This window comes from Cyprinodon tularosa, unplaced genomic scaffold (genome assembly GCF_016077235.1).
Source record: "Cyprinodon tularosa strain WSP-4 unplaced genomic scaffold, ASM1607723v1 ctg774, whole genome shotgun sequence".
Classification (NCBI taxonomy): Eukaryota; Metazoa; Chordata; class Actinopteri; order Cyprinodontiformes; family Cyprinodontidae; genus Cyprinodon; species Cyprinodon tularosa.
Genome location: NW_024039534.1, coordinates 159,963 through 187,262, shown reverse-complemented (window position 1 = coordinate 187,262; position 27,300 = coordinate 159,963). Strand labels below are relative to the sequence as shown.

Here is a 27,300-nt window from a genome sequence, read left to right as displayed (position 1 = left end):
ATTGCTGAAGAGTCAATGAGTCGATGCAATCAGCTGGTTTTCCTTAGATAGAAAACTTTGAATTTTAGTTCTCAGGCTCCTCTCCTGTGGAACCAACTACCAGTTTTAGTCCGTGAGGCAGACACCCTGTCTACTTTTAAGGCTAGGCTTAAAACTTTCCTTTTTGATAAAGCTTCTAGTTAGAGTGGCTCAGGTTATCCTGAGCTAACTCTATAGTTCTGCTGCTATAGGCTTAGACTGCTGGAGGACATAGGGACCCCTTTTTCATCATTCTGCCGAGGCGGTGAGAAAGTGATGCAGAGCGTTATGATCACTCCTCTGAAAAGTTTATTAACGCCTAAATTAACTTCAAATGAATATGTTGGCTTTTATTATCCTGCTGCCTGCAGTTTGTAGCACAGACCTGAAAAACGCTAACATCTACTTCCAGCCGCCACCAACAGGAGGGGAAAACCCCCAAGAGGCGAGCGGGCCTGAGGCAGCTGCTGCTGGGGATTCCCAGTGACAGCGCAGCAAAGATGCTTCAGCCGTGCTTCAGAACTAAACTGTAAAAGCATCAAAAATGAAGCAGCACGCGCGTTTTGCTGCTCCTGCCGCGTGCGTTCTGAACGTAGCATAAGGTTGGAAGCCAATGTCTTACTGCTGGCGCCACTGGCAATAAAACATGACGTTGCTTTAATAAAATCAAAACATGAAATAAAACAAAGACAAATGTTTGTAGAAACTGAACATCTGGAAATGGATCAAACTTGCTGCCTGATTCTGCTGGAGTGACTGAGGGACAAATAGGAGGAAAAAGTTTCTGACTGTTGACTGAAAAGCTTCATTTGCAGAGAAGAATGAACACGTTTCAGTTTGAGTAAAAAGAAACGAGTCTGAAGCATAAATAATAACTTTCCCTTCCTGCGTCTGCAGAACGATCCTGCAGATTAGGAGCCTCCTCATCAGATTACCTGGAAATGAAGGATGATGGTCCAGATCAGGCCCAGGGTCAGCTTAGGGTTCCCATCCGCTATGTCATCGTTTCTGATGTTGACCAGTTTAACCTGAAAAGGAGCAGAAAGCATCACTCAGTCGGACAGAAGTTCACCGTTACTGAAGATTGTTCTTTAGACTACAGACCTGTCTGTGTTTGAGGAAGTCCAGAGCGATCTGGACATTCTGCAGTTTGTGGAAACGCATTCGTCCCTTTTCCCGCGGCTGGAAGAGACAACAGAGGACATGAGGACAGGCGGGACATGCCGGGGAACAGGTGCTTCCATCGACGTTAACGTCTACCCTACGGCGAGTCGGAACGGACGATGCGGAACATCACAAGTGAAAGGAAGTGTAACTGCGTATGACTGCGACCAAAGCCGGCGCCGGTTCAGAGCCCGGCTGTGCATGACGGCGTGAACCAGAGATGCATCAAGATGTCTGCAGATGAGAGCGCGATGATGGATGACGGACATTCTCAGTCTTTCTCCAGATCACCGTGAAACAAGCATTTTATTCAGGTTTATTTAGTCAGACGGTGAATAAAAACTTTCCCTATTTCAGCAGAAAAAAGCAGCATCAACAGGAGCAGATTCCCAAAGAATCTAAATCTGGACTTTAACCACAAAAAAGGACTAAAACGACTCTAGTTTTACATTTCTATGCTGCAGAACTGAATAAGATTAATGTTGGCATCATAAAGCAAACACTAGTTGAATTATTCAGTATTGATTTAATTTTACTGCGAGACTTATATAAGGCGATCATTTTCTGATTTGGTGAAATAAAGAAATGCGTCATCAGCGTAGGTGATAACTTCTTGATTCATTAGGAAAAAATGTGGTTCCTAGAATTTCTAAAAGTAGAATGGGAGGCAGATCTTTTAGTCACTTTAGATACTTTCCTTTTTGATAAAGCTTCTAGTTAGAGTGGCTCAGGTTATCCTGAGCTATCTCTATAGTTCTGCTGCTATAGGCTTAGACTGCTGGAGGACATAGGGACCCCTTTTTCATCATTCTGCTTCATTCTATCTCTATTCTCCCACTCTGCAGAATCTGTTAGTTCAATCTCTAACGTTCTGCTCTCTCTGCTTTTTCTCATAGTAGCTTCATCTGGTCTGTTCCTGTTTGGCTGTGACTCCATCCTGGAGAGAAATATCAGCTGTGCTGCTGCCATCAACACCTTTGTTTCTAGATGTTGGAGCTTGGCCTTTTTTCCAGTGTAGTCCTGTTTCTCTGACTGTGACTAACTGGATGTGCTCTCTTCATCCTCTGACATGGGAGCTGGCTCGGAGCTCGTCTGCCTGGCTGTGTGTTTCCTGGACGGGGCCGCCTGTGGAGCTGGTTGACAGTTGCCTTTTGTATCTATGCTTCTTTTTCTATGTCTGCTTCTGTCTCCTTGAACCCCAGTGGGCCTCAGCAGATGGCCGCTCACACTGAGCCTGGTTCTGCTGGAGGTTTCTTCCTGTTCAAAGGGAGTTTTTCCTCTCCACTGTCGCTACAAGCATGCTTGATGTGAATTGGAGCTATAGAAATAAACTGAATTGAAAAAAATTGTAGTTTCCCTTTTCTACTGAAATAAATTCCAACTTTTATTTATTTTTTCCAACATTATTATTACTTTTTTTTAAATAAAGTACATTAAATTAAACTGGAAAATTCTACAAAACACTTATATTTTAAAACCGTCTGTAATTAATCCAATTATAATCTTGTTAATCTGTAGATTTCTGTGTATTTTAAGCCATTTTTTAAGCGTTATTTTACTAAATATCCTCCATATCTGATCTTATATATTGAATTTATCTGCTAAAGGTTTAATCTGAGCATCACAGCAGCATCAGTGACACTGAAGCAATTAATTGGTTTCAGACATTCTCATATCTTCTTATTCTGCTCTTTAGGGACCCCTGAAGCTCCACCATGCCTTCTGAGGCCGCCATCATCGCGCTGAGTAACCCATGAAAGGTGACGGTGAAAACACAAAGACAGAGAATGACCGGGGAAGGCTGACTGCCAACATGCACGACCCAGCAGCCACCTGGGGAATGACACATGCCACGCCCCCCCCACTGGCCCGCAGTCCAGGCGCCACTCACCAACCGCACGCTCCTCACAACGTCACGCTCCCTCAGCTACGGCGCGAGACAGGAAGGCAGAGGGGAGAGGTCAGGGTAGGCAGACAGGAGTTAGAAAAAAGGAAAAACTCAAACAAAGACAGAGAAATGCAGAACGGTTAAAAGATGGACGCCAGGAATGAAATTAGTGTTTTAAAGTTTGCACGGCCTCAGCGTCTGGAAACATCTAAGACGCATGCAGACGTGGAGACAGATGTAACGTCTAAGACACGTCTAACAATAAAATCCACAGGAAGGGCAGATGGAGCGCAAACAGGACGGGGGGGACACGGGACGCTCACCAGAGTCTCTCCTGAGAGGACCTCCAGCAGCGAGATAAGGTTGTGTCCATCCCTGAGGTCTTCGTAAAGGTCGGTGATGTGCCGCTGGGCCTGCAGACAAAGAAAAGCTCTGATCAGATCTACGTCAGTAGAACTCAGATACAATCAGCTGTTAGCAGGCTGCCCCTGGACCACAGAGGATGATTCTGGCTGACCTTTGACCCCTCCACTAAACTAGTTTTTATGGAGTCCCGGTCAGAACCGCCTCTGGACAGAAAGCGGGTTGGGATCAGACTGAGGGAGTGAAAAGTCTGGAGAAGGTTCTCCTCCAACAGAACCAGAACCTGTGATCCTGCAGATTCCTGCCCAAATGGAACCATAAATGATTAAAAACTCATTTTCTGATTTTAAATTGTCTACATTATTTTTTTCTTACTTTAAAAACATTTAACTGATTTCTCTTCTTGAAATGTCGGCGTTGATATGGAGTGAATTTTGTTCCATTATTGTAGCAAGAACAATAAAAGTTTGAAAATGCAATCCAGGAACGATCTAAAGGTATAGTGGAGGAGTTTTGTGAATTTTTTAAAAGACCCGCCTACTCCATTAAGAAAAAAAAAAAAAGCACATGCACAACCCTGTACCCACACTTGAGAGGGAACGCCTATTGAACATGTGTCAGAGCGTGCATGAGGAGAAACAGGCTTGTGCACGCTCTCACACGTGTTTAAAAGTTCCCGTTTGCATCGATCATACCAGCTCACTTTCCAAAAGAAGATCTGAAATTTTTCCACCATGTCAGACTCACCAGCGGTCAGTGAAAATGGGAACGAGCGCGAAGGACGGCTTTACGTAAACATTTCACCAGAATGATTGACAGTTAGAAGGACCAATTATTTAGATGATCCAACCGGAAAAACAACATCCTTCACTTCATCTTAATCCATATTTTAATCAAAAAGGGAAAAAGGATTTTTCTCAGATTAAATTTTTGATTTTTTTTGATTTTCTCATATTTTATTTTTTAAACTAAAATTTGTTTTCTACGAGAGAGTATTAGGGACAGGCTAGAGAAAAATTTTCTAATTTTATTCCGAGAATAAAGTTTTAATATTACGAGAATGATGTCATCATTCAAAAACCCATTTCAGAAAGAAAGCTTTAAGCTCCTCCCACCAGATGACGGCCGACCAGCTCCACCAATCAGCAACCAGAGTCCACTTTGACATCCTGCCCTTTGATGCTGCTGCTAAAAGATCTCCTGATTTGTCAAACCGATGCTAAAGTAGAACTTCACATGATGCTCCACATTCCTCGTTTTAGGGAAGAAAGGGATTCTGGGAAGAGTAGTCAGAAAATACAACTTTATTCTCATAATGTTACGACTTTATTCTTGAAATAGAAGGAAAAAATCTCTATTCTGGCCCCAATTCTGCATTGTATTGTTCAGATACATTCTTTTCAAATTGCGTTTCCGAGATCCCTTCTGGGGGCGGGCTTTCTTCCGCAGTGAGAACAAAAGATGCATTTTTATTGGTCTGCTGGACGTTAGAAACGTCTTTATTGGTCAAGAGCGAGACGTTGGATCGGGCTGGAATTTGAAGGAAATGAAATTCATTAAACTTGATGTGAAAAAATATTACATGTGAAAATATTTGGAAAAAACTAAGTTTGAAAGTAAAAGTTGAATAAAACAAAAAAGATCTGAGAAAACCTCAAAGTTTCTATTTTTTGATTGCATTTTATTCTTTTTTTTAATTTATTTTTTTATATATTCTAATAATCCCAGAGGGAAATGACGTCTCTGCATTTAACCCCTCCTCTTGGGAAGCAGTGGGCTTCCATTTACAAAACTTGTTCTCTGCAACAATAATGGAACAAAATTCACTCCATATTTTGTTAGTCACTCAGAGACTCGATGGAGCCATTTTAATTTAAAAAATAAAACACAAAAATCAGCAACGAATGAAATCTGATTGAACCGACAGGAACAGAGATTTTAAGAGTTTTAACAGATGCTGAAGCAGAACCATTTAAATCTGGAAAGTTTTGCTGCATTCATCAAATCACAGCACTACCATCTAAAAGAAGAAATAAATATACTGGAAGCAAATTATTCATGCTTTAATGAAACGTTCAGCTTCTCATCTTTAGCGGCAAAAAAAAGAGAAGGAAACTGCAGAAAAAGCAGCTAAAGATGTTAGAAAAGGAGGAAAAATGGGCGGTTAGAGGAAAACATGCAGGCAGGAATGAGTGGCTCCTACCTCTGCCTTCCAGTGCTGAGGAGAAAGGATGGAGGAGGACAGGAGGAAGGAGGGAAGGATGGAGAGAAGAAACAGTTTGCTGTGAGAAGATGGAAAACTTCATGGAAACGTGGAGGAAACTAAAGTTTCAGACTTTGCTTCACGGTTCGTTTCCACCCTGAATCTGCTTCAGTGGAGATAAAGAAAATCAGGAAGCATGTGATGGTCAGCCGCCGAGCTGCAAACCGTGACTCTGCTGCTGAAACATCTCAGAGCTTCTGGAAGCAAACATCTAATCACCACAGTTTTCTATCTGAACTTTAGATTTTATTCTTCTCTCCGTCTGTTTAGGTGATTTTATAGTTTCATTTAAATTTCTGGTGGATTTAGTTTAAATGAACCTTGTTAATTATGTTGATTATATTTGCTTATAATATCACACATGTTTGGCTTTTTATGGCTCAAAAAGTACAAAATAATTAAAAATAGAATAGAATTCAACTTTATTGTCATTCTACAGTCATAAGAACAAAGCAATGAACTTTCCTCTGCATTTAACCCCTCCCCCTGGGGAACAGTGGGCTGCCATTGTGCAGCGCCGTGGGAGCAGGGTGAGGTTAAGGGTCTTGCTCAGGGACCCAGAGGGGGAGATTCCAAGTGCAAATCCCCTAACCATTAGGCCGCCACCAAAATTAAAAATGTTCATTAAAGAAAAAAATACTAAAGACATAAAAGGCCCCCCCCCCACGCAAAAAAAGTGAGGAAACAAAATCTAAAATAAATGTTATATATTTTATATTAATAAAAGTCTTCAAAATATCGACATAAATGTCATCCTAAAAATTAAACTGAAGCAACACCTAAAAAAAATAAAATTAAACTTAAGAGAAAAAAATCCACACAGATCAAATCTACACAAAAAAACATTTCATTCAAATAATTCAGCAGCTGTAACCATGGCAACGACGTCTGATTTTCAAAATAAAATTTTTGAACGTTAGAAAATCGATTCTCTGATTTCAATAGAAAAATATCTGCAGGTGTAAAAAATTAAGATTGATTTGACTAAAAAAAAAATAGAAAGCCTTATTTTCATCATATCAACCTTAATGAGCTTCCAATGACTGACGCTATAAATATGATGCTTAAATACAATTAGATTAAAGGGTCAAAATATAAGAAAAAAAAAGTATAAAAAAGGCAAATAAGAGAAATAAAAATAATCCTGTTTCCTTTTCCTTTAATGAAATAAATAAAAGACAGTTTTTGTTCAGAAGAAGAAATCTATTCAGAGCTTTTCTACCAACATGGTGGATTTTCATCTCATTTAATCCATTAATTAAACTCACTGGACGTTTGATCGTTTCTGTGAGAATCTGGAAAGAATGTCGGAGTTTGAACAGAACAGTTTTCCTTCCTGAGACACATTGAGCTCCACGGCCTCCTGGACGAGTCTGGATCCCAGATGTGAAACCCGAGCGGTTCCGGCCCGCTTCAGTGCGGTTCTTCCTAAATCGGATCCAGGCGGGAGTGACTCACCGAGTCTCAGGCAGAGAAAAACTGTTTTTGTTCTCCGGCTGGAGTCTTCCTCAGTAGGAGTTTATCTGCTGATGCTTCTGGTTCAGCTGAGGGATGGAGGTTTAAATAGACGTGAAAATAACAGAATGTGAAGCTTCAGCTCGTTGAAGAAGAATCTGAGAATTCAGGCTCTGGAAAAGTTCATGAGAAGAAGACAATTTTTATGTGAAGCCTCTGCAGAAAGCAGGACTCCTGCAGAGCTGCAGGCATCTTTTTTGTTTCTGCATTTTTGGCTGTTACACTGTCAAGGTCAGGAATCTTGTGGGAATCATATCGTGTCAAGATCAGGGATCTTGTGGGAATCATATCGTGTCAAGATCAGGGATCTTGTGGGAATCATATCGTGTCAAGATCAGGGATCTTGTGGGAATCATATCGTGTCAAGATCAGGGATCTTGTGGGAATCATATCGTGCCAAGATCAGGGATCTTGTGGGAATCATATCGTGTCAAGATCAGGGATCTTGTGGGAATCATATCGTGTCAAGATCAGGGATCTTGTGGGAATCATATCGTGTCAAGATCAGGGATCTTGTGGGAATCATATCGTGTCAAGATCAGGGATCTTGTGGGAATCATATCGTGCCAAGATCAGGGATCTTGTGGGAATCATATCGTGTCAAGATCAGGGATCTTGTGGGAATCATATCGTGTCAAGATCAGGGATCTTGTGGGAATCATATCGTGTCAAGATCAGGGATCTTGTGGGAATCATATCGTGTCAAGGTCAGGGATCTTGTGGTGTCAAGGTCAGGGATCTTGTGGGAATCATATCGTGTCAAGATCAGGGATCTTGTGGGAATCATATCGTGTCAAGATCAGGGATCTTGTGGGAATCATATCGTGTCAAGGTCAGGGATCTTGTGGTGTCAAGGTCAGGGATCTTGTGGGAATCATATCGTGTCAAGGTCAGGGATCTTGTGTGAATCATATCGTGTCAAGGTCAGGGATCTTGTGGTGTCAAGATCAGGGATCTTGTGGGAATCATATCGTGTCAAGGTCAGGGATCTTGTGGTTTGAAAAAACAACATTGTGTTTGAAATAAATAGGTCTGGGACCTATAAAGTCAACAGGATTGACAGAAGTTGGTAAAGACGTCATTGTTGGAGTCTGCATTTTTATTTTTATTTTCTTACTTGCTTTGATTCCGCTTTATTTTCTTATATTTTAATCATGTAAAGCACTTTGCATTGTCTTTGTACTGAATTGTGCTATACAAATAAATTGGCCTTGCCTCACAGGAGACAAGCAGCTTATAGAAAGTCATTTAGAACCTGTGAAAAGGCAGCGCTGCTTTAAATGGGAGAATTTAGGGCCGTATCGGTCCGTCTGTCGTACCGCCTGCTCAAAAAGAACAAAAACTCCCGTTATTTCAGATGGATCTATTGTCAATGGTCTTAAATGGGTCTGTGGTCACGGCTGCAGAAGATTCATCCTCTCAAACTGCTGAACTCGGTCAGGAGTGAAGAAGCATCAGAGCGCCTCCCGCTGGTCAGGAGGGATTATCACAGCTCAGCCGGAAACTTATCGTTACGACCTTTGAACCCCAGCTGGTAGCGCGTCCAGGTACCCATAGACATACATATAACAGTAGAACCCGCACTGACTGTCGCAGGGCTGAAATTACAGGCGCCATCTTGGGGAGGTCGACCCGCTAACCCAACCAGCTGGTTTACGCAGAAACAGAAGAAGGATGCCTCGGCACTGTGCAGCATATTACTTTTTGAATGTCTTTGTGAAGGTGATATATGTTAAAAATAACTTTATTGTCCCAAAATGGGTAAAATGAGGTGTAACAGCAGCAAGAGATTCCAGCAAAAATGGATACACACCTGTGGAGCTTAAAAAGTTTATAAAAATACCAGAATAAGTATTAATAAGTTAAAAATATATTTAAAAAAAAGTAACATCTCAAGAATAAATGTTACATGCTGTGTCTTTAACGAACCACCAACCATTAGTTTAACCGTTTTCTACCTGAGACTCAGAGAAGGAAATAATCCGATGAGATGTTAATCTACGAATAAAGACCTTCTGATGTTTGAGGAAAGCAAACATCAGAAGCTAACGGTTGAGATCTAGAAACCTTCCACACAGCAGGAGGAGACATTTAGGAACATTTCTTTCCACTGATTTAAGCAGAACCATTCAGTTGTCAAAGCTGTTTCTTCTTACCTTCACCAAGTGCTTGTTGACCCATTTTGTGAAAGTCTTCTTCTGAACCCGGTCCCGTTCATCTGTGGAGACACAGATCATCGGTTCTGTTAAGTTTTAGATTCAGAACAACAGGTAAAAAAACAGAATAAAACTTAAACCTGTAAAATTCATACGTGGGAATAAAATCATTTAAAGGAAAAGTCGCTCATATTCAGAATTCAAACTTCTGAAAGTTCTTTAAATCTGAAATGATTCCATCCTGTTCAATAAATGATCAGTGTTTTTAATTCAGAGTAATTTTCATGTGAATGTGCTTTACTGGAGGCATCCATGTTTGTCAAAGAACACTACTGCCACCTACTGGTTAGTGACATGTCACGGTGCGGTATCGGCTGTTGATCAAGTCCCAGTGCTGTATCTGGTGTTTGTCACAACGCGCTATTATCCAAGTCATCTTGAAAACATTCTTCTTCCAAATGTTGGCTACATATTACGGGTTTTTTCTCTGGCCAGAAGTTCGATGGCAAATCCTCCCTCTTCAAGTTGGCGATCCAACGACCAACCCGTCCGTGGAGGATCAGGAATCAGAAAGGTGGAATAACTCTTTTTTTTTCACTTTTACCCGATGTATTCCAGCATCCAGCTGCCATGCACGTGGGCATTGTCAGTTTCACTATAGCTCTGGTGAATTTCAATGGTGAAGTCCTCTGGAAATCTTCAATAATTGTTGTTGATTGCAGATGTGTCTAGTAGTTCCCATTGATTTAGCTTGGAAAGCGGGGAGAATGGCGCTAGGCTTACCGCACCGTGACGTCACTGCTGGAAGATGGCAGGAGGGAGGGGCTACTATATTAGAGCTAAAATGGCCGCTCCCAGACTCAGTGATCAAAACGAAAATTTATGGGGGTTTTTTTTGTTTTTTTTTTACTGATTAACGCTTAATTCATTAAATCACCGCAAACATATTTGTTTTTGGTATAAATAATGATGCATTGATTATTCCTCGCTGACCATACTTTTCCTTTAAATGCTACGAAGGCTTCAGCTGATTGGTTGAAACCAGAGAAACTGACCCAGAATGGACCTTGAAAGATTACGACACCAAGACCAGAGGAAATGTTCTACCTGCCCCCCCTTTAATCACCTGTTAGAGGAGGAACAATTATGGGTTTCTAAAGTCGGATCATCCAGAACCTTCCCATCAGTTCCAGCTTCTAGAATCCAAAGGAAAAGCTGAAGATTTTTAAACAGACTTGAAGGTTTCACTGATCCAAAAAGAAACAATGGAATAAAGAAGCAGTTCTTCCATTACGGCCCAAAGATGTTCCCTCTGTACCATTAAACCCGAGAAGACAAACTTCCAGCGAGCCTCCCAGTAGACCCTTCATCCTGCTGGAAGCTCCAGGTTCTGCTCAGAGGACGCATCAGAACCCAGAACCACTAAACAATAAACGCCACAGGAGGAGCATCGTGTTCAGGCCGTCAGTCAGTGACGATCAGAGATTCTCCTGCAGAAACACGTTCATCCCTGCAGGGTTTGTGTTTGTTGTGCTTCACATTTTCACACCTTTAATCCTTCCCAACAAACCTCCAGAGCTCCTTCAGGATTTCCCGCCTCGCAGCGACCTGACAGCAGGAGACAGACCTCCTCCATCAGCTGATCTCTGATTACGGCTTGGGAAGCAGAAGTAATCAGAGGGAACCGTACTGAGAGCAGCGACTCGTGGCGCCGACACCCAGTTCAGGTCGGCGTGACGCCCATGACTCACTGGCACGCTCACTTTCTAAACACAGACACGAGATGAACCTCAGAAACCGGAACTTTCGCACCGATTCTGCATTTCACCACAGAGTCAAGAGTCTGCATGACAAATATTTCCTGCAGCTCAGAGAGAAAACAAGCCGACCATCAGCCTCTGCAGGATCCTGCAGCCTGAATCTGATCTGAAACAAGCAGACAACATTTCCTCCTTTCCTGTAACTTGAACCCTGAGGCAGAAGGAAGAAAGGAGGACGATGCAGAAATCACATGAAGCTCAGCCAAGTGAGGGGACTCTACCTTTCCTGTGATCCATGGCCCGCAGCATGCCATGGTAGAGCGGCTCCTCTATGAAGACCCCGTCGCTGCCGGCGCTGTCTGAGGAGTAGTTCCTGAACCTGGCCTCCATGGTCCTGATGCCGCCGCCGCTACCGGCTGACTGGCTCAGAGAGAAAGTTCTGATTCAGAACAGCTTCCCTGCCTGCAGGCCACCATGTCAGGAGCCACCCATCACATGCAGAGAGACAGGCCACGCCCCCTGACCACACCCAGCACTAAACCGCCTTTTTTATCTGCGCAGCTGCTTCTCTGCTGCAGCTTCACCACAAACAGCCTCAGAACCGTTCTGTTCGGACCGACCCGCATGACAGGCGGCTCCGCCTGCAGGAAACTGGGTCACTCATATAACCCGACCCGGTTTCACTCCAACAGAATGAGTCTTCTCCCGTTAGACCCGGAAAAAAAAACTTCCCCTTAATCTGATCAAAACCTCAGTCCAAACGGGCCCTGTTCCAGAACCATCAGAGTTCCTGTTGGGGTTCCGACTGTAAAAGTCAGAACATGGCCGATGTCTGAATCAGTTCTGGTCCGGTTCTGGACTGAACTGTTGGATCATGAACGGTTCCGGTCAAAAGGAGGAACAGTCTGTGGGATACAGAACCGGTTCTGTTGGGACAGATTGGATCAGTGGAGGACACCATCAACGGACCACAAAGGAACCGAGCCGGGCTCAGAACTTTGGAGCATGAAGAACTGACCTGGAAAAACTCCAAGTTTGGAGTCAAACAGAACCATCGGCTGGAATGATCCAAAAATGGAACGGGTCGTACAGAACCGGACAAACCATCAGAACCCTTCTACAGTCAGTCCACACGGACCTTCAGCGACCCGGATCATCCGGGCCGAACAGAACCACCTTTCAGATAAACTGATCAAACAACCAGGAGCCATTTTCCTGCAGACGGAACCCAAACAGTCCAGAACCAGAACCAGAACTGGGAGCAGTCTGTGACGGACGGCTGAGAACAGCTGGGATGTTTGGGATGCCTGCAGAGGGAGGCGGCGTGTTGGAACCTGAGAGCTGAAGCCTTCCTCACCCACCGAGGACTCATCAGTCAGCGGGACGTCCAGGAGGCCCTGAACGCAACACAACAGAAACCTGGAGGACCTAAACTCCTCGTTTGAACAGATTCTGGAAGAATTCAGCTTCAGTGGATTCCAGCAGAGGCCCCGCCCATCCCAACAATCCATCCAACGAGTGACGGCATGCGACGGGTTCGGAGCCCAGGAATGCCAGGCGGCATCTTCCACAGGAGGAATGAGAGCCTGCAGGGCATCATGGGAAGGATCCAAGCAGCGCCGCCAAAAAACGCACCCAAGATATATAAACTAAAAAAAAACTGATGAAATATAAAATAGTTTGTTTCCTGTTTACAAAAAAATATGCTTTTCAGTTCAAATTTGAAATTCCTCCTGAAATCTTTTCTGTTTGCTCAGAATTTATTTCTGTTAAAGTTCCGCCTCTGAAATAAGTTCTTTAGTTTTACTGTAAATGATGAGAGTGGAGCTGGTTGACAGTTGCCTTTTGTATCTATGCTTCTTTTTCTATGTCTGCTTCTGTCTCCTTGAACCCCAGTGGGCCTCAGCAGATGGCCGCTCACACTGAGCCTGGTTCTGCTGGAGGTTTCTTCCTGTTCAAAGGGAGTTTTTCCTCTCCACTGTCGCTACAAGCATGCTTAGTGTGAGGGATTGCTGAAGAGTCAATGAGTCGATGCAATCAGCTGGTTTTCCTTAGATAGAAAACTTTGAATCAATCTGACTGGATGATCTGGTGAACTGGAAAGTGACCTGAGATGACATGATGTGAATTGGAGCTATAGAAATAAACTGAATAGAATTGAGACTATTGATTTATTATTATTGTTTTCATGATGTTTTTTTTTAAGCCTGAATGTTGGGTTTGTTCACATCTCCACATGCAAAGATATATAAAACTTTTAACCTGCAAAATGTAAAAAAAAAAAAAACATTTTCAATTGGAAAATAAACTTTAAATCCCCTAAATGTGACTCCATTCAGTTTGAATAAATTAAATTGTAAATTTTCTTTTCTTTTTTTTTTTTATAGCTTTAAGTTATTAATTCAAACCATATTTAGCCTCAAACAATAAGATGAAAACCTCACAATAAATTCAGTGGAATGCAAACTGTAAATATTCCTTAGTTTATCTGTGGAAAGAGGAGCTTCGCTCTGAAGACGCCACTTTAATCACAGCTGGAAGAGAAAAGCTCAGTCGGATCAGCAGAAGGATTCCTACGTTTCAGGACTGATGATTGATAAAAGCTGCAGACAAGCATGTTCGATAAGAGCTGCATATTAGAGAAACCTCTCCACAGACGCATGGGCCAACAGAGAAGAGCGCCCTCCTCTGGACAAGACTCTGCACTACGTCTACACCTGATGGACAAAGGACATTCTTTGGAGGACCAGAATGTGCACATTTTGGACAAAGAAGACAGGTGGTTTGAGAGGAAGGAAGCCATCTATGTTAAGAAAGAAAAACCAACCTTAAACAGGGGTCACCGCATCACCTACCTTCTCAAGTGATGAGGTTTGTTTACATAGATAATTTTACAGATAGTATTTCATTAGTCTGTGTAGGGTATAGATTTCATGTAGACTTAAGATAATAAATATACCCGTTATTTTTTCTACATCGTTGTGACGTTTTGGCGATCTCGCAATCGCTAGTTTGTTGGCTCTGCGCTGCCGTAGCGCCAAGATGTCTGCCTCCATGGCTGCGAGACCCGCTCCTATGTAATTATAAATAACGAATTCTAAGGCAACGCAAATATTAAGGTTAAGAGGCTGAGCTCGTAGATGATGATAAATAACATAGTTATGTATAATATATTACATTTCTGACTGTATATCCCTGTAATTATTACACACTGTAGCTTTAAGTACAAATTTCTTAAATTTTGTGTATTTACCCTTAATTTAATTGGGTAAATACGATGATTTGCCAATGAAATTAGTATCTTTACTCCTAAAATAAGATAATTAGATAATATGAACTTGAAATGAGACAATGCAATTGTTTTTTCTTCTTTTAAATGTAAATTGTCTTGTTCCATTGGCAAAGTGTCTCACTTTCATCCTCAATTGAAGAAAAAATGCATTTATTTTAAGTAAAAATTACTTAATTGCATTTCCATTTTTTGCAGTGTTCTAAACTAAAACCAGGCTCTGCTGGATAAAACCTGGAACTAAACCCTATTTCTGACATTTTAAATTGAAAAATCTTCCTGGATGGAAGAGAAACGTCTTCAAACTTGGAAACAAAGTCCAGAGGATTGTTTTTGAACCTTTTTGGAAAGAGCTGCATTATGAAAGGAGGACGAGCCGTTCTGGTTCTAACTACTGCGTGTTTGAGGGAACCGACTGTTTAACCGTCAGCTTTATTCATTAAAAGACAATAACTGAGCTCAATGCAGCCGAGAGGCGGAACCGTTTGGACTTAATTCAAATTACGGCTGAAACTATTTATCGTGATTATTGGAAAAGATTATTAAACATTAAAGATTACTAACTGAGTAATCGATTAATCATTAATTGGAGTATAGAGACTCTAAAACATGCCTTTAGCTGACAGAATGACCCATTTATAACAGGAATTATATAAGAATTATAATAAAAATATATGAACATTTTGCATCTAAGATAAAAAAAAAAAAAATGTCCAACAATCTGCTCTATCTAGATCTCCTCAAGTGTAAAAGTTTTAGTTTCACCTGGTTTAATTTAATAAAAAAAAATCTCCTTTAAGGAACCTTTGGCTATCTGATTATTAATCAATTAATCAAAACGATAATTAACAGATTAATCAATTACCCCCAAAAATTATCTTTATCTGCAGCCCTGATTCAATCTCAGCAAAAGAAACAAAAAAGAAAGAAGTCTATCTTTAATTTTCAGCCTTTTGCTTCAGTGAGCCGCCGACGTCCCTCGGTGATCGTCGGTCAGCCGTTGCTAAGGTTACTAGGACAAATGGTCCGTGTGCAATAAGGTACCTGCGGCTTTTGTGTTTTGCGTTTTTTGGTACCCTGCAGATTTCAGAATTCCTTCCAACTGCAAACATTCAGTACGAAGCTTTGGTTCATTAGGCTCCTGATGAGAAACCGGACGGATGAAGCCAAAGAAAATAAAACCCGGAGCCCAGAGAAGGTCCAGGTAGAGGAAAACTCATGATGAATAACCATCATGTCTGATTTTAACAGCTAAGGTTTTCTGTTCTCTCTGCTGCTCTAAACTGAAATCACTGAGAGGTTCTCCACTGAACCACACCTCAGATTTCCACTGATTCTAAAGAAAAAACAAATAAACCAGGAAATAAAAAAGGAAAAGAAAAGTTTAGAGCAATGAGACAAAAAAGGATAAATTAAAACATTTAAACTGATTTTTTTTCTTTTCCTTTGAATTTTTCATCCATTTTTCTGCAGTTTGTTTTTCTTTAATCTGTCGGTTTATTGTTTGTTTTCAGGCAGAAAAGGAGAAAAACGCAACAACCGTAATAAATGACTGATTTATGACTCCAGGTGTTACAGATTACCAATAAAAACAAACCAACCCGGGCTCTCTGTCTCCCCCTACTGGTGGAGCAGATTATAAAGAAATAATCTGGAATATTTCTGCTGTAATTCCTCCAGCAGCTGCTCACATGTGGGCTGAGGTAAATGGTTGCCATGGCAGCGGCCATAAACACAAAGCCAGCAGAGTCCAGAGGTTCTGGTCCAGGAGGGGCAGAGAGTTCCTGGGAAGAGCAGTGGAGGAGAACAAACACCTCCTTCACCTTCAGCCTGTTGGCTGAGGGAGGGGTCAAAGGTCAGCGGCAGATGGACACCTGCATCCATCATTCTGATTGGACAAAGTTAGAAATAAACTCATTCATTCTGGTTCTGGTCTGGTTCCGTTCTTCGGAACCAGAACCGCCTCTCTGTCCGCCGCTCTGACCCCTGCGGCTTGCTGTACTGTGGGTGGGCCCCTTTAAAGGGCCCCACGGCCCCTCCCACTCCCACGGACCTACCTGCGCAGCACATCTGGCTGTACAGATGGAAGCCCACGTCCTCGCACCGCATCTCGTGGATGAAGTTGGACCTTCGGTACAAAACGTGCTGCTGCAGCCCGGAGCAAACCGGACCCGCCGCCCGGACCGAGTCCTCCGCTGCGGCCATCCTGCTGTGGGTCTGCGCCGCTCCGCTCCGCGCGTAAAGCCGCTGCTGCGCTGCCCCCCCCCTGCGTGGGACTGGACCAGCCCCGCAGGTTTTCCCCGCTCCTTTATGGGAGCCTCATGGAGGAGGACAGAGCGCAGCCGTGTCGGGTTGCAGAAGCCCGGCCCCCCTCCAGCCCAGCCCGCCGCCATCCAGCCTCTCCCTGTTACACAACCGCCTAATGCAAAGCAGAGGAGCTGCAGCCTGCTTGGCTTTTATTGTTCTGCCTGCGCGCACAGACCAGCCATGTCTGCGCATTCTGCACGTTTAACTGCCGCTAATAAATCCTCAAACCTGCAACAGCTGCGCGCCGTAAATAACTCTGACAGGAGAGGCTTGTTTTCACTCTTTCTCTGCGCAACTTTCAGCCATATTTCACTCTGAGAGGCAGAAAGCGCAGATTAACTGTAATTAACGCAGGAGAAAATAATTAGTTTGGATTTAAAGGAACAGTTTTTTATACCGTCAGACCGAACTGATGCCAGTTATTTGATTTCAAAACAAATTTCACATATTTTATCTTCTTCAGTCCTGCTCATTAGAAAATATTCAGAAGAGTTATGATAAATAATCCTCCCACAAACTGGATCATAATGGAGGGGGGGGATTTACCATTAGGCAATACCAGGCAGCTGCCCAGGGCCCCAAGTTCCTGGGGGCCCCATAAAACTCTGTTTCCATGTATGGTTAATACAACTATTCCTTATTTCTGCACATTAATTATGTTTTTGATAAAATGCCATCAGAACGCTGATAATATTAAGTGTGTCTCAGCCCCCCCCCCCCCCCCCCCCTTCAGTGTCCACCATATTGGATCAGTCCATTTGCTGCACATGTTCAGAAAGGTCCAAACAGACAGCAGCAAACCATTTGAAAACAAACCATGCAAAGAGCAGTGTTGCCAACTTAGCGCTTTAGTCGCTATATTTAGCCACTTTTCAGACCCCTCTAGCACTTTGATTTCTAAAAAGCTCCTAGCGCCAAATCTAGAGACTTTTTTCTGCTACTGGAGACTTTGGAGACAACATCTAAAAGCAGCGAACTCTGCTCTCCAGAGCGAGTAGATTGGTAACCCCGCCTCCTGCTCTCCTCTATCTTGTCTGCTGTCATGATTCATGCAGCTATTATTTCATCCAAATGAAAAATGGAGAACAGATAAGCAGATCATGGCTTGTCTACAGTGAAAAGAAGGACTGGGTTATTTACTTTGGCCTTTTTGGAAACACAGGAAGGAGCAATCAGCTAAGTGAGCTTAGTGCTTGGAAAAAATCTTTCATTCCTTTAGAGACAGCATGAAAAGTCAGCTGAGTACAAAACATAGAGAGGAAGACAAGACGAAAAGGGACAAGAAGAGAGGGACACAACCTAGAACAGATAATGGATGTCTATTCTATTAACATTTCTCTATCTGGAGAATGGGGCCCCTGCCTGTCTTTGCCCAGGGCCCCACATTTCCTATCTCCGCCCCTGATCCTGAGGAGACAAAGAGCTGCTCTTCGTCCACAAACATGTTTTTAGCAGAAAATAAGATTGATGTTAAAAGTAAAAATTTTCCAGGAGGAAAAAAATGTCCCAAAGCGTCATAAAAAACACCGACTATGAAACAATGATGGCTTTTTTTTTTTTTCAGTTAAAGGACAACCTGACCTCTGCAGGGCGGAGTCCATGGACCAGCTCCAGACTTCCTGTTTTATATAAAACACCTCAACCAGCAGGATTCCAGTTTTTTATCCCTCTGATGCGTCGGTTATTCCAGCAGGACAATGAACCCAAACACACCTGAAGCGCTTCTGGAACAGTTTAAAACTTTTCTATGATTCACCCTGTTTAAAGCTCAGCTCTACAGCTGCTCTTCAGGGGCTCCGTAATAAAAACACAATCGATTATCTTCACTAACGGATAAGAAACATGTAAAACAGAGTTATATCAATGAGATTTAGAGATAAATTACAATTTATTAACATCTGTTCACAGCCTGCGTCTCTTTTACAGGAAGACATTTGTTCATCCGTATATATATTTTTTATTTAACCTTTATTTTACCAGGAAGTCCCTTGAGATAAAGTCTCTTTTTTGAGGGAGACCTGGTATAAAGAAAACGCGGAGCGTCTGGGAACTGGGTCGGTCTTTCTGGTCCAGAACTGGACTGGATTAAATCCCACTGAAGGACGGAGACCGTTTAGAGTCTGCAGGCAACGTTCCATCAGAACCACAGAGATGTGGCGTTCCCCCAGGCTCCGTCTTAGAGCCCTATGGTCAGCATGTCCATGCCCCCCCCCAACTCAGATGTTAATGAACGACACCACTGGTTACCATAGCGATGCTGTTCATCTCCATGTCAGCAGCTGATCCAGATGCTGCTGCCTGCGTCCTCACTAGAACTATAGAAAGTAGATCAGACAGCTGATCCTAGAACGCTGCTGCCTGCGTCCTCACTAGAACTATAGAAAGTAGATCAGACAGCTGATCCAGACGCTGCTGCCTGCGTCCTCACTAGAACTATAGAAAGTAGATCAGACAGCTGATCCAGACGCTGCTGCCTGCGTCCTCACTAGAACTATAGAAAGTAGATCAGACAGCTGATCCAGATGCTGCTGCCTGCGTCCTCACTAGAACTATAGAAAGTAGATCAGACAGCTGATCCAGACGCTGCTGCCTGCGTCCTCACTAGAACTATAGAAAGTAGATCAGACAGCTGATCCAGACGCTGCTGCCTGCGTCCTCACTAGAACTATAGAAAGTAGATCAGACAGCTGATCCAGACGCTGCTGCCTGCGTCCTCACTAGAACTATAGAAAGTAGATCAGACAGCTGATCCAGATGCTGCTGCCTGCGTCCTCACTAGAACTATAGAAAGTAGATCAGACAGCTGATCCAGACGCTGCTGCCTGCGTCCTCACTAGAACTATAGAAAGTAGATCAGACAGCTGATCCAGATGCTGCTGCCTGCGTCCTCACTAGAACTATAGAAAGTAGATCAGACAGCTGATCCAGACGCTGCTGCCTGCGTCCTCACTAGAACTATAGAAAGTAGATCAGACAGCTGATCCAGACGCTGCTGCCTGCGTCCTCACTAGAACTATAGAAAGTAGATCAGACAGCTGATCCAGACGCTGCTGCCTGCGTCCTCACTAGAACTATAGAAAGTAGATCAGACAGCTGATCCAGACGCTGCTGCCTGCGTCCTCACTAGAACTATAGAAAGTAGATCAGACAGCTGATCCAGACGCTGCTGCCTGCGTCCTCACTAGAACTATAGAAAGTAGATCAGACAGCTGATCCAGACGCTGCTGCCTGCGTCCTCACTAGAACTATAGAAAGTAGATCAGACAGCTGATCCAGACGCTGCTGCCTGCGTCCTCACTAGAACTATAGAAAGTAGATCAGCTGATCCAGACGCTGCTGCCTGCGTCCTCACTAGAACTATAGAAAGTAGATCAGACAGCTGATCCAGACGCTGCTGCCTGCGTCCTCACTAGAACTATAGAAAGTAGATCAGACAGCTGATCCAGACGCTGCTGCCTGCGTCCTCACTAGAACTATAGAAAGTAGATCAGACAGCTGATCCAGACGCTGCTGCCTGCGTCCTCACTAGAACTATAGAAAGTAGATCAGACAGCTGATCCAGACGCTGCTGCCTGCGTCCTCACTAGAACTATAGAAAGTAGATCAGACAGCTGATCCAGACGCTGCTGCCTGCGTCCTCACTAGAACTATAGAAAGTAGATCAGACAGCTGATCCAGACGCTGCTGCCTGCGTCCTCACTAGAACTATAGAAAGTAGATCAGACAGCTGATCCAGACGCTGCTGCCTGCGTCCTCACTAGAACTATAGAAAGTAGATCAGACAGCTGATCCAGACGCTGCTGCCTGCGTCCTCACTAGAACTATAGAAAGTAGATCAGACAGCTGATCCAGACGCTGCTGCCTGCGTCCTCACTAGAACTATAGAAAGTAGATCAGACAGCTGATCCAGATGCTGCTGCCTGCGTCCTCACTAGAACTATAGAAAGTAGATCAGACAGCTGATCCAGACGCTGCTGCCTGCGTCCTCACTAGAACTATAGAAAGTAGATCAGACAGCTGATCCTAGAACGCTGCTGCCTGCGTCCTCACTAGAACTATAGAAAGTAGATCAGACAGCTGATCCAGACGCTGCTGCCTGCGTCCTCACTAGAACTATAGAAAGTAGATCAGACAGCTGATCCAGACGCTGCTGCCTGCGTCCTCACTAGAACTATAGAAAGTAGATCAGACAGCTGATCCAGATGCTGCTGCCTGCGTCCTCACTAGAACTATAGAAAGTAGATCAGACAGCTGATCCAGACGCTGCTGCCTGCGTCCTCACTAGAACTATAGAAAGTAGATCAGACAGCTGATCCAGAACGCTGCTGCCTGCGTCCTCACTAGAACTATAGAAAGTAGATCAGACAGCTGATCCAGACGCTGCTGCCTGCGTCCTCACTAGAACTATAGAAAGTAGATCAGACAGCTGATCCAGACGCTGCTGCCTGCGTCCTCACTAGAACTATAGAAAGTAGATCAGACAGCTGATCCAGATGCTGCTGCCTGCGTCCTCACTAGAACTATAGAAAGTAGATCAGACAGCTGATCCAGACGCTGCTGCCTGCGTCCTCACTAGAACTATAGAAAGTAGATCAGACAGCTGATCCAGACGCTGCTGCCTGCGTCCTCACTAGAACTATAGAAAGTAGATCAGACAGCTGATCCAGACGCTGCTGCCTGCGTCCTCACTAGAACTATAGAAAGTAGATCAGACAGCTGATCCAGACGCTGCTGCCTGCGTCCTCACTAGAACTATAGAAAGTAGATCAGACAGCTGATCCAGACGCTGCTGCCTGCGTCCTCACTAGAACTATAGAAAGTAGATCAGACAGCTGATCCAGACGCTGCTGCCTGCGTCCTCACTAGAACTATAGAAAGTAGATCAGACAGCTGATCCAGACGCTGCTGCCTGCGTCCTCACTAGAACTATAGAAAGTAGATCAGACAGCTGATCCAGACGCTGCTGCCTGCGTCCTCACTAGAACTATAGAAAGTAGATCAGACAGCTGATCCAGACGCTGCTGCCTGCGTCCTCACTAGAACTATAGAAAGTAGATCAGACAGCTGATCCAGACGCTGCTGCCTGCGTCCTCACTAGAACTATAGAAAGTAGATCAGACAGCTGATCCAGACGCTGCTGCCTGCGTCCTCACTAGAACTATAGAAAGTAGATCAGACAGCTGATCCAGACGCTGCTGCCTGCGTCCTCACTAGAACTATAGAAAGTAGATCAGACAGCTGATCCAGACGCTGCTGCCTGCGTCCTCACTAGAACTATAGAAAGTAGATCAGACAGCTGATCCAGACGCTGCTGCCTGCGTCCTCACTAGAACTATAGAAAGTAGATCAGACAGCTGATCCAGACGCTGCTGCCTGCGTCCTCACTAGAACTATAGAAAGTAGATCAGACAGCTGATCCAGACGCTGCTGCCTGCGTCCTCACTAGAACTATAGAAAGTAGATCAGACAGCTGATCCAGACGCTGCTGCCTGCGTCCTCACTAGAACTATAGAAAGTAGATCAGACAGCTGATCCAGATGCTGCTGCCTGCGTCCTCACTAGAACTATAGAAAGTAGATCAGACAGCTGATCCAGACGCTGCTGCCTGCGTCCTCACTAGAACTATAGAAAGTAGATCAGACAGCTGATCCAGATGCTGCTGCCTGCATCCTCACTAGAACTATAGAAAGTAGATCAGACAGCTGATCCAGATGCTGCTGCCTGCATCCTCACTAGAACTATAGAAAGTAGATCAGACAGCTGATCCAGATGCTGCTGCCTGCGTCCTCACTAGAACTATAGAAAGTAGATCAGACAGCTGATCCAGACGCTGCTGCCTGCGTCCTCACTAGAACTATAGAAAGTAGATCAGACGGCTGATCCAGACGCTGCTGCCTGCGTCCTCACTAGAACTATAGAAAGTAGATCAGACAGCTGATCCAGCTGCTGCTGCCTGCGTCCTCACTAGAACTATAGAAAGTAGATCAGACAGCTGATCCAGATGCTGCTGCCTGCGTCCTCACTAGAACTATAGAAAGTAGATCAGACAGCTGATCCAGACGCTGCTGCCTGCGTCCTCACTAGAACTATAGAAAGTAGATCAGACAGCTGATCCAGACGCTGCTGCCTGCGTCCTCACTAGAACTATAGAAAGTAGATCAGACGGCTGATCCAGACGCTGCTGCCTGCATCCTCACTAGAACTATAGAAAGTAGATCAGACGGCTGATCCAGACGCTGCTGCCTGCGTCCTCACTAGAACTATAGAAAGTAGATCAGACGGCTGATCCAGATGCTGCTGCCTGCGTCCTCACTAGAACTATAGAAAGTAGATCAGACAGCTGATCCAGACTCTGCTGCCTGCGTCCTCACTAGAACTATAGAAAGTAGATCAGACGGCTGATCCAGACGCTGCTTCCTGCGTCCTCACTAGAACTATAGAAAGTAGATCAGACAGCTGATCCAGACGCTGCTGCCTGCGTCCTCACTAGAACTATAGAAAGTAGATCAGACAGCTGATCCAGACGCTGCTGCCTGCGTCCTCACTAGAACTATAGAAAGTAGATCAGACGGCTGATCCAGACGCTGCCGCCTGCGTCCTCACTAGAACTATAGAAAGTAGATCAGACAGCTGATCCAGACGCTGCTGCCTGCGTCCTCACTAGAACTATAGAAAGTAGATCAGACGGCTGATCCAGACGCTGCTTCCTGCGTCCTCACTAGAACTATAGAAAGTAGATCAGACAGCTGATCCAGACGCTGCTGCCTGCGTCCTCACTAGAACTATAGAAAGTAGATCAGACGGCTGATCCAGACGCTGCTGCCTGCGTCCTCACTAGAACTATAGAAAGTAGATCAGACAGCTGATCCAGACGCTGCTGCCTGCGTCCTCACTAGAACTATAGAAAGTAGATCAGACGGCTGATCCAGACGCTGCTGCCTGCGTCCTCACTAGAACTATAGAAAGTAGATCAGACAGCTGATCCAGACGCTGCTGCCTGCGTCCTCACTAGAACTATAGAAAGTAGATCAGACAGCTGATCCAGACGCTGCTGCCTGCGTCCTCACTAGAACTATAGAAAGTAGATCAGACGGCTGATCCAGACGCTGCTGCCTGCGTCCTCACTAGAACTATAGAAAGTAGATCAGACAGCTGATCCAGATGCTGCTGCCTGCGTCCTCACTAGAACTATAGAAAGTAGATCAGACAGCTGATCCAGACGCTGCTGCCTGCGTCCTCACTAGAACTATAGAAAGTAGATCAGACGGCTGATCCAGACGCTGCTGCCTGCGTCCTCACTAGAACTATAGAAAGTAGATCAGACGGCTGATCCAGACGCTGCTGCCTGCGTCCTCACTAGAACTATAGAAAGTAGATCAGACGGCTGATCCAGACGCTGCTGCCTGCGTCCTCACTAGAACTATAGAAAGTAGATCAGACAGCTGATCCAGACGCTGCTGCCTGCGTCCTCACTAGAACTATAGAAAGTAGATCAGACAGCTGATCCAGACGCTGCTGCCTGCGTCCTCACTAGAACTATAGAAAGTAGATCAGACGGCTGATCCAGATGCTGCTGCCTGCGTCCTCACTAGAACTATAGAAAGTAGATCAGACGGCTGATCCAGACGCTGCTGCCTGCGTCCTCACTAGAACTATAGAAAGTAGATCAGACAGCTGATCCAGACGCTGCTGCCTGCATCCTCACTAGAACTATAGAAAGTAGATCAGACGGCTGATCCAGACGCTGCTGCCTGCGTCCTCACTAGAACTATAGAAAGTAGATCAGACAGCTGATCCAGACGCTGCTGCCTGCGTCCTCACTAGAGCTATAGAAAGTAGATCAGGTCAGCCCAGTTCTGAAGTCCTTCCTCTGGTTCTCCGTGTCTCAGACTTTAAAAGTCTAGGAATCACTGAATGGCTGAGCTCCAGTCTACAGACTGGTTGGCAGGGGATCGACAGCCAGACCTCTCAGGTCTACTGGATCAGAACCAAACGGCTTTTAGTTCCTCTGCTCCAATAATCTGGAATAAAATGCCAGAAAAGTTGAAAAGAGATGAAAGCTTCAGTTGATTAAATCCAGATTAGAAACATTTTGTGACCTTTTTTTTTTTTTAAATCATTTTTTATTTTAATTTTAATGAATCACTTTTATTCGGTTTAATTCTTTGATGCATCTATGACCCTTTTCTTTCTCTCATGTTCAGCGCTTTGAATTGTTTGGCCATAGATCTGTGCTGAACAGATAAACTTGTCTTTCTCTTAAAACTGATTCTCTCTCGTCCACTGATGGATTTTTAATCGGTGGGGGAGTTTTTAGCAGTGTTGCCTAGCAACAAGAAGGTTTAAAGTTTGATTCCCAGCCCGGAGGTCTTTCTGCATGTTCTCTCTGTGCATTAATGGATTCTCTCTGGGTACTGGGTGCTGCCCTGCCACAGACTGGTGACCCGTTCACGCTGTTCCTCGCCTCTCGCCCAGAAACTGATGGATGTTTATATTTTCTGAGTAAAAAACAACAAGAGGCCGGATCCTGAAGCTTCATCCATCCGTGTTTTAAATGCAGCTCCAAGTCAAACCTGCAGCTTTCTTCACCATCAGCTGCTCAGATAACTTGATAATAATTCAAACTGGCTGGAAGCAGAAGACGTCTTCTCACAATCATTGGTTTTCTGGATGGAATCAGAACCGTTCAGAACCAGAACCGTTCAGAATCAGAACCGTTCAGAATCAGAACCGTTCAGAACCAGAACCGTTCAGAATCAGAACCGTTCAGAATCAGAACCGTTCAGAACCAGAACCGTTCAGAATCAGAACCGTTCAGAATCAGAACCGTTCAGAACCAGAACCGTTCAGAATCAGAACCGTTCAGAATCAGAACCGTTCAGCCTCTGTTCATAAGTTTTCTGCTGGAGGTTTCTTCCTGTTCAAAGGGAGTTTTTCCTCTCCACTGTCGCTACAAGCATGCTTAGTGTGAGGGATTGCTGAAGAGTCAATGAGTCGATGCAATCAGCTGGTTTTCCTTAGATAGAAAACACTGAATCAATCTGACTGGATGATCTGGTGAACTGGAAAGTGACCTGAGATGACATGATGTGAATTGGAGCTATAGAAATAAACTGAATAGATTTCAGCTAATTTATTTTATTGATTTCTTTTTTTTTCATGGAACTAGTGGCTTTTTTTTGTTTCAGAACAAGAAACAGGGTTGGAGAGAGAAGGAGAGACATGTGGCAAAGGACCTGAGGTCAGATTCGAACCTGGCCTCCATGGGCCAGAGGTTTGACAGTCGGACCCAGACGGAGAGTCCAGGAGCTCAAACCCAAACGAGTCCTCCAGGTTGGTTCTGGACAAGTTGGATCAGATTAGGATTAGGCTCTCATTAGCCTCCCAAAGCTGCATGGACGTTATAAAGGAAACCATCACGTTCTAATGTTTTGGAGCCTGAGGCAGTGGTTCTAGTTTTGTTGGATCTACGGGGAAATATCGGATCTAGTCTGGATCAGATCTAAAACCATCATGGAGGGAGATGGGAACCTCAGGCTGGTGGAGGAGCTCCCGTTTCTAAGGTTCAGTGAACGCACCATGATGGGAGGCAGAGGATCCGTGGAAATGGAGATGAAGAAGAGCTTTAGATATGTTCCTCTGTTCTGATACTGAGACCCAAACCGTGGTTCTGGAGAGGAAACAGAACCTCTGATGAGCTCCTGGTCCAATCATCAGAACCTGGAGCTCTGATCCAGCGGATGGTGGGACCCCCCCCCCCATATTATTATGATCTTAGTGACTGACGTCCGGAAAGTGAGTCACAGCTGCAAACCACGAGGCGAGTCTGCATCTGAACCCGATCCTGCACGGAGCCTCGTGTGGTGAAACACGACCAGCGCCGCTGAACGGGGCGCGGCTTCTTTAGAGGATTAACGCTCTGATCCTCACAGACTTCAACACAGAAACCATTAGAAGGAAGCAGGAGACGAGGCTAGAACCGCTGCAGAACCGGGCTGAAGGCTCCCTGACGTTCCACAGCAGCAGCCTGAGGCTTTGTTATGACCGTATCCAGGAAACACGCTCCGTCCTCCTGGGTTTACGACCAGCAGTCACCATGTGTGGGCTTTTTATAAACCTGGCTCCGGCCTGCAGCCCTTTCCCCACTTTCACCTCCCCCTGAGCCAAAGGCACCTTGGATGGTTCCTTCCCTCCAAACACTGCAGCAGGTGGAGCGGAGAGCAGATCTAAAGCTAAATGCAAACGGACGGCAGGCTGAAGGAAAGCCCAGATAAACGCCGCCGGCTGACATCAGTCTGTGTTTGAACAAAGTTTGGAGACAAACAGAAAACTGGGGGCAGCTGATCGGAGCTGCAGCTGAAGGCCAGCTGTAAACACAGAGCGTCCAATCACCTGCTGATGTATGACCAGCATGGCTCTGAGCGCATGACGCCAGGATGGGAAGGCAACAGCAATGACCTGATGAAACAGTCCATCATCCTGCAAAGAGGAGAATATCTCAGACAGCAGGTCAGAGCGGGAAGCTCAAAGAAATGACCAGGAACCTCAGAAAGCTCCACCTCAGACGCCGCCGGCTC

General features: G+C 44.6%; 1 protein-coding gene across 23 annotated transcripts in view; it reads right to left on the bottom strand.

Annotated features, from left to right (window-relative positions):
- Nucleotides 1-27,300, bottom strand: part of pleca (plectin a) — a 154,195-nt gene that overhangs the window by 47,337 nt on the left and 79,558 nt on the right. For 8 of the 23 annotated variants that reach the window (XM_038270716.1, XM_038270719.1, XM_038270721.1 and 5 more), the window contains 5 exons: nt 9,368-9,429; nt 5,637-5,651; nt 3,394-3,483; nt 1,123-1,200; nt 954-1,046 (listed from right to left, as the gene is read on the bottom strand). In XM_038270716.1, the coding sequence (XP_038126644.1) occupies nt 954-1,046; nt 1,123-1,200; nt 3,394-3,483; nt 5,637-5,651; nt 9,368-9,429 (338 nt within the window). Of the gene's footprint in view, nt 1-953; nt 1,047-1,122; nt 1,201-3,073; nt 3,105-3,393; nt 3,484-5,636; nt 5,652-9,367; nt 9,430-11,408; nt 11,560-16,473; nt 16,670-27,300 lie in introns of those variants that run through there. The other 15 variants (XM_038270717.1, XM_038270720.1, XM_038270731.1 and 12 more) reach the window with 6 other exon arrangements.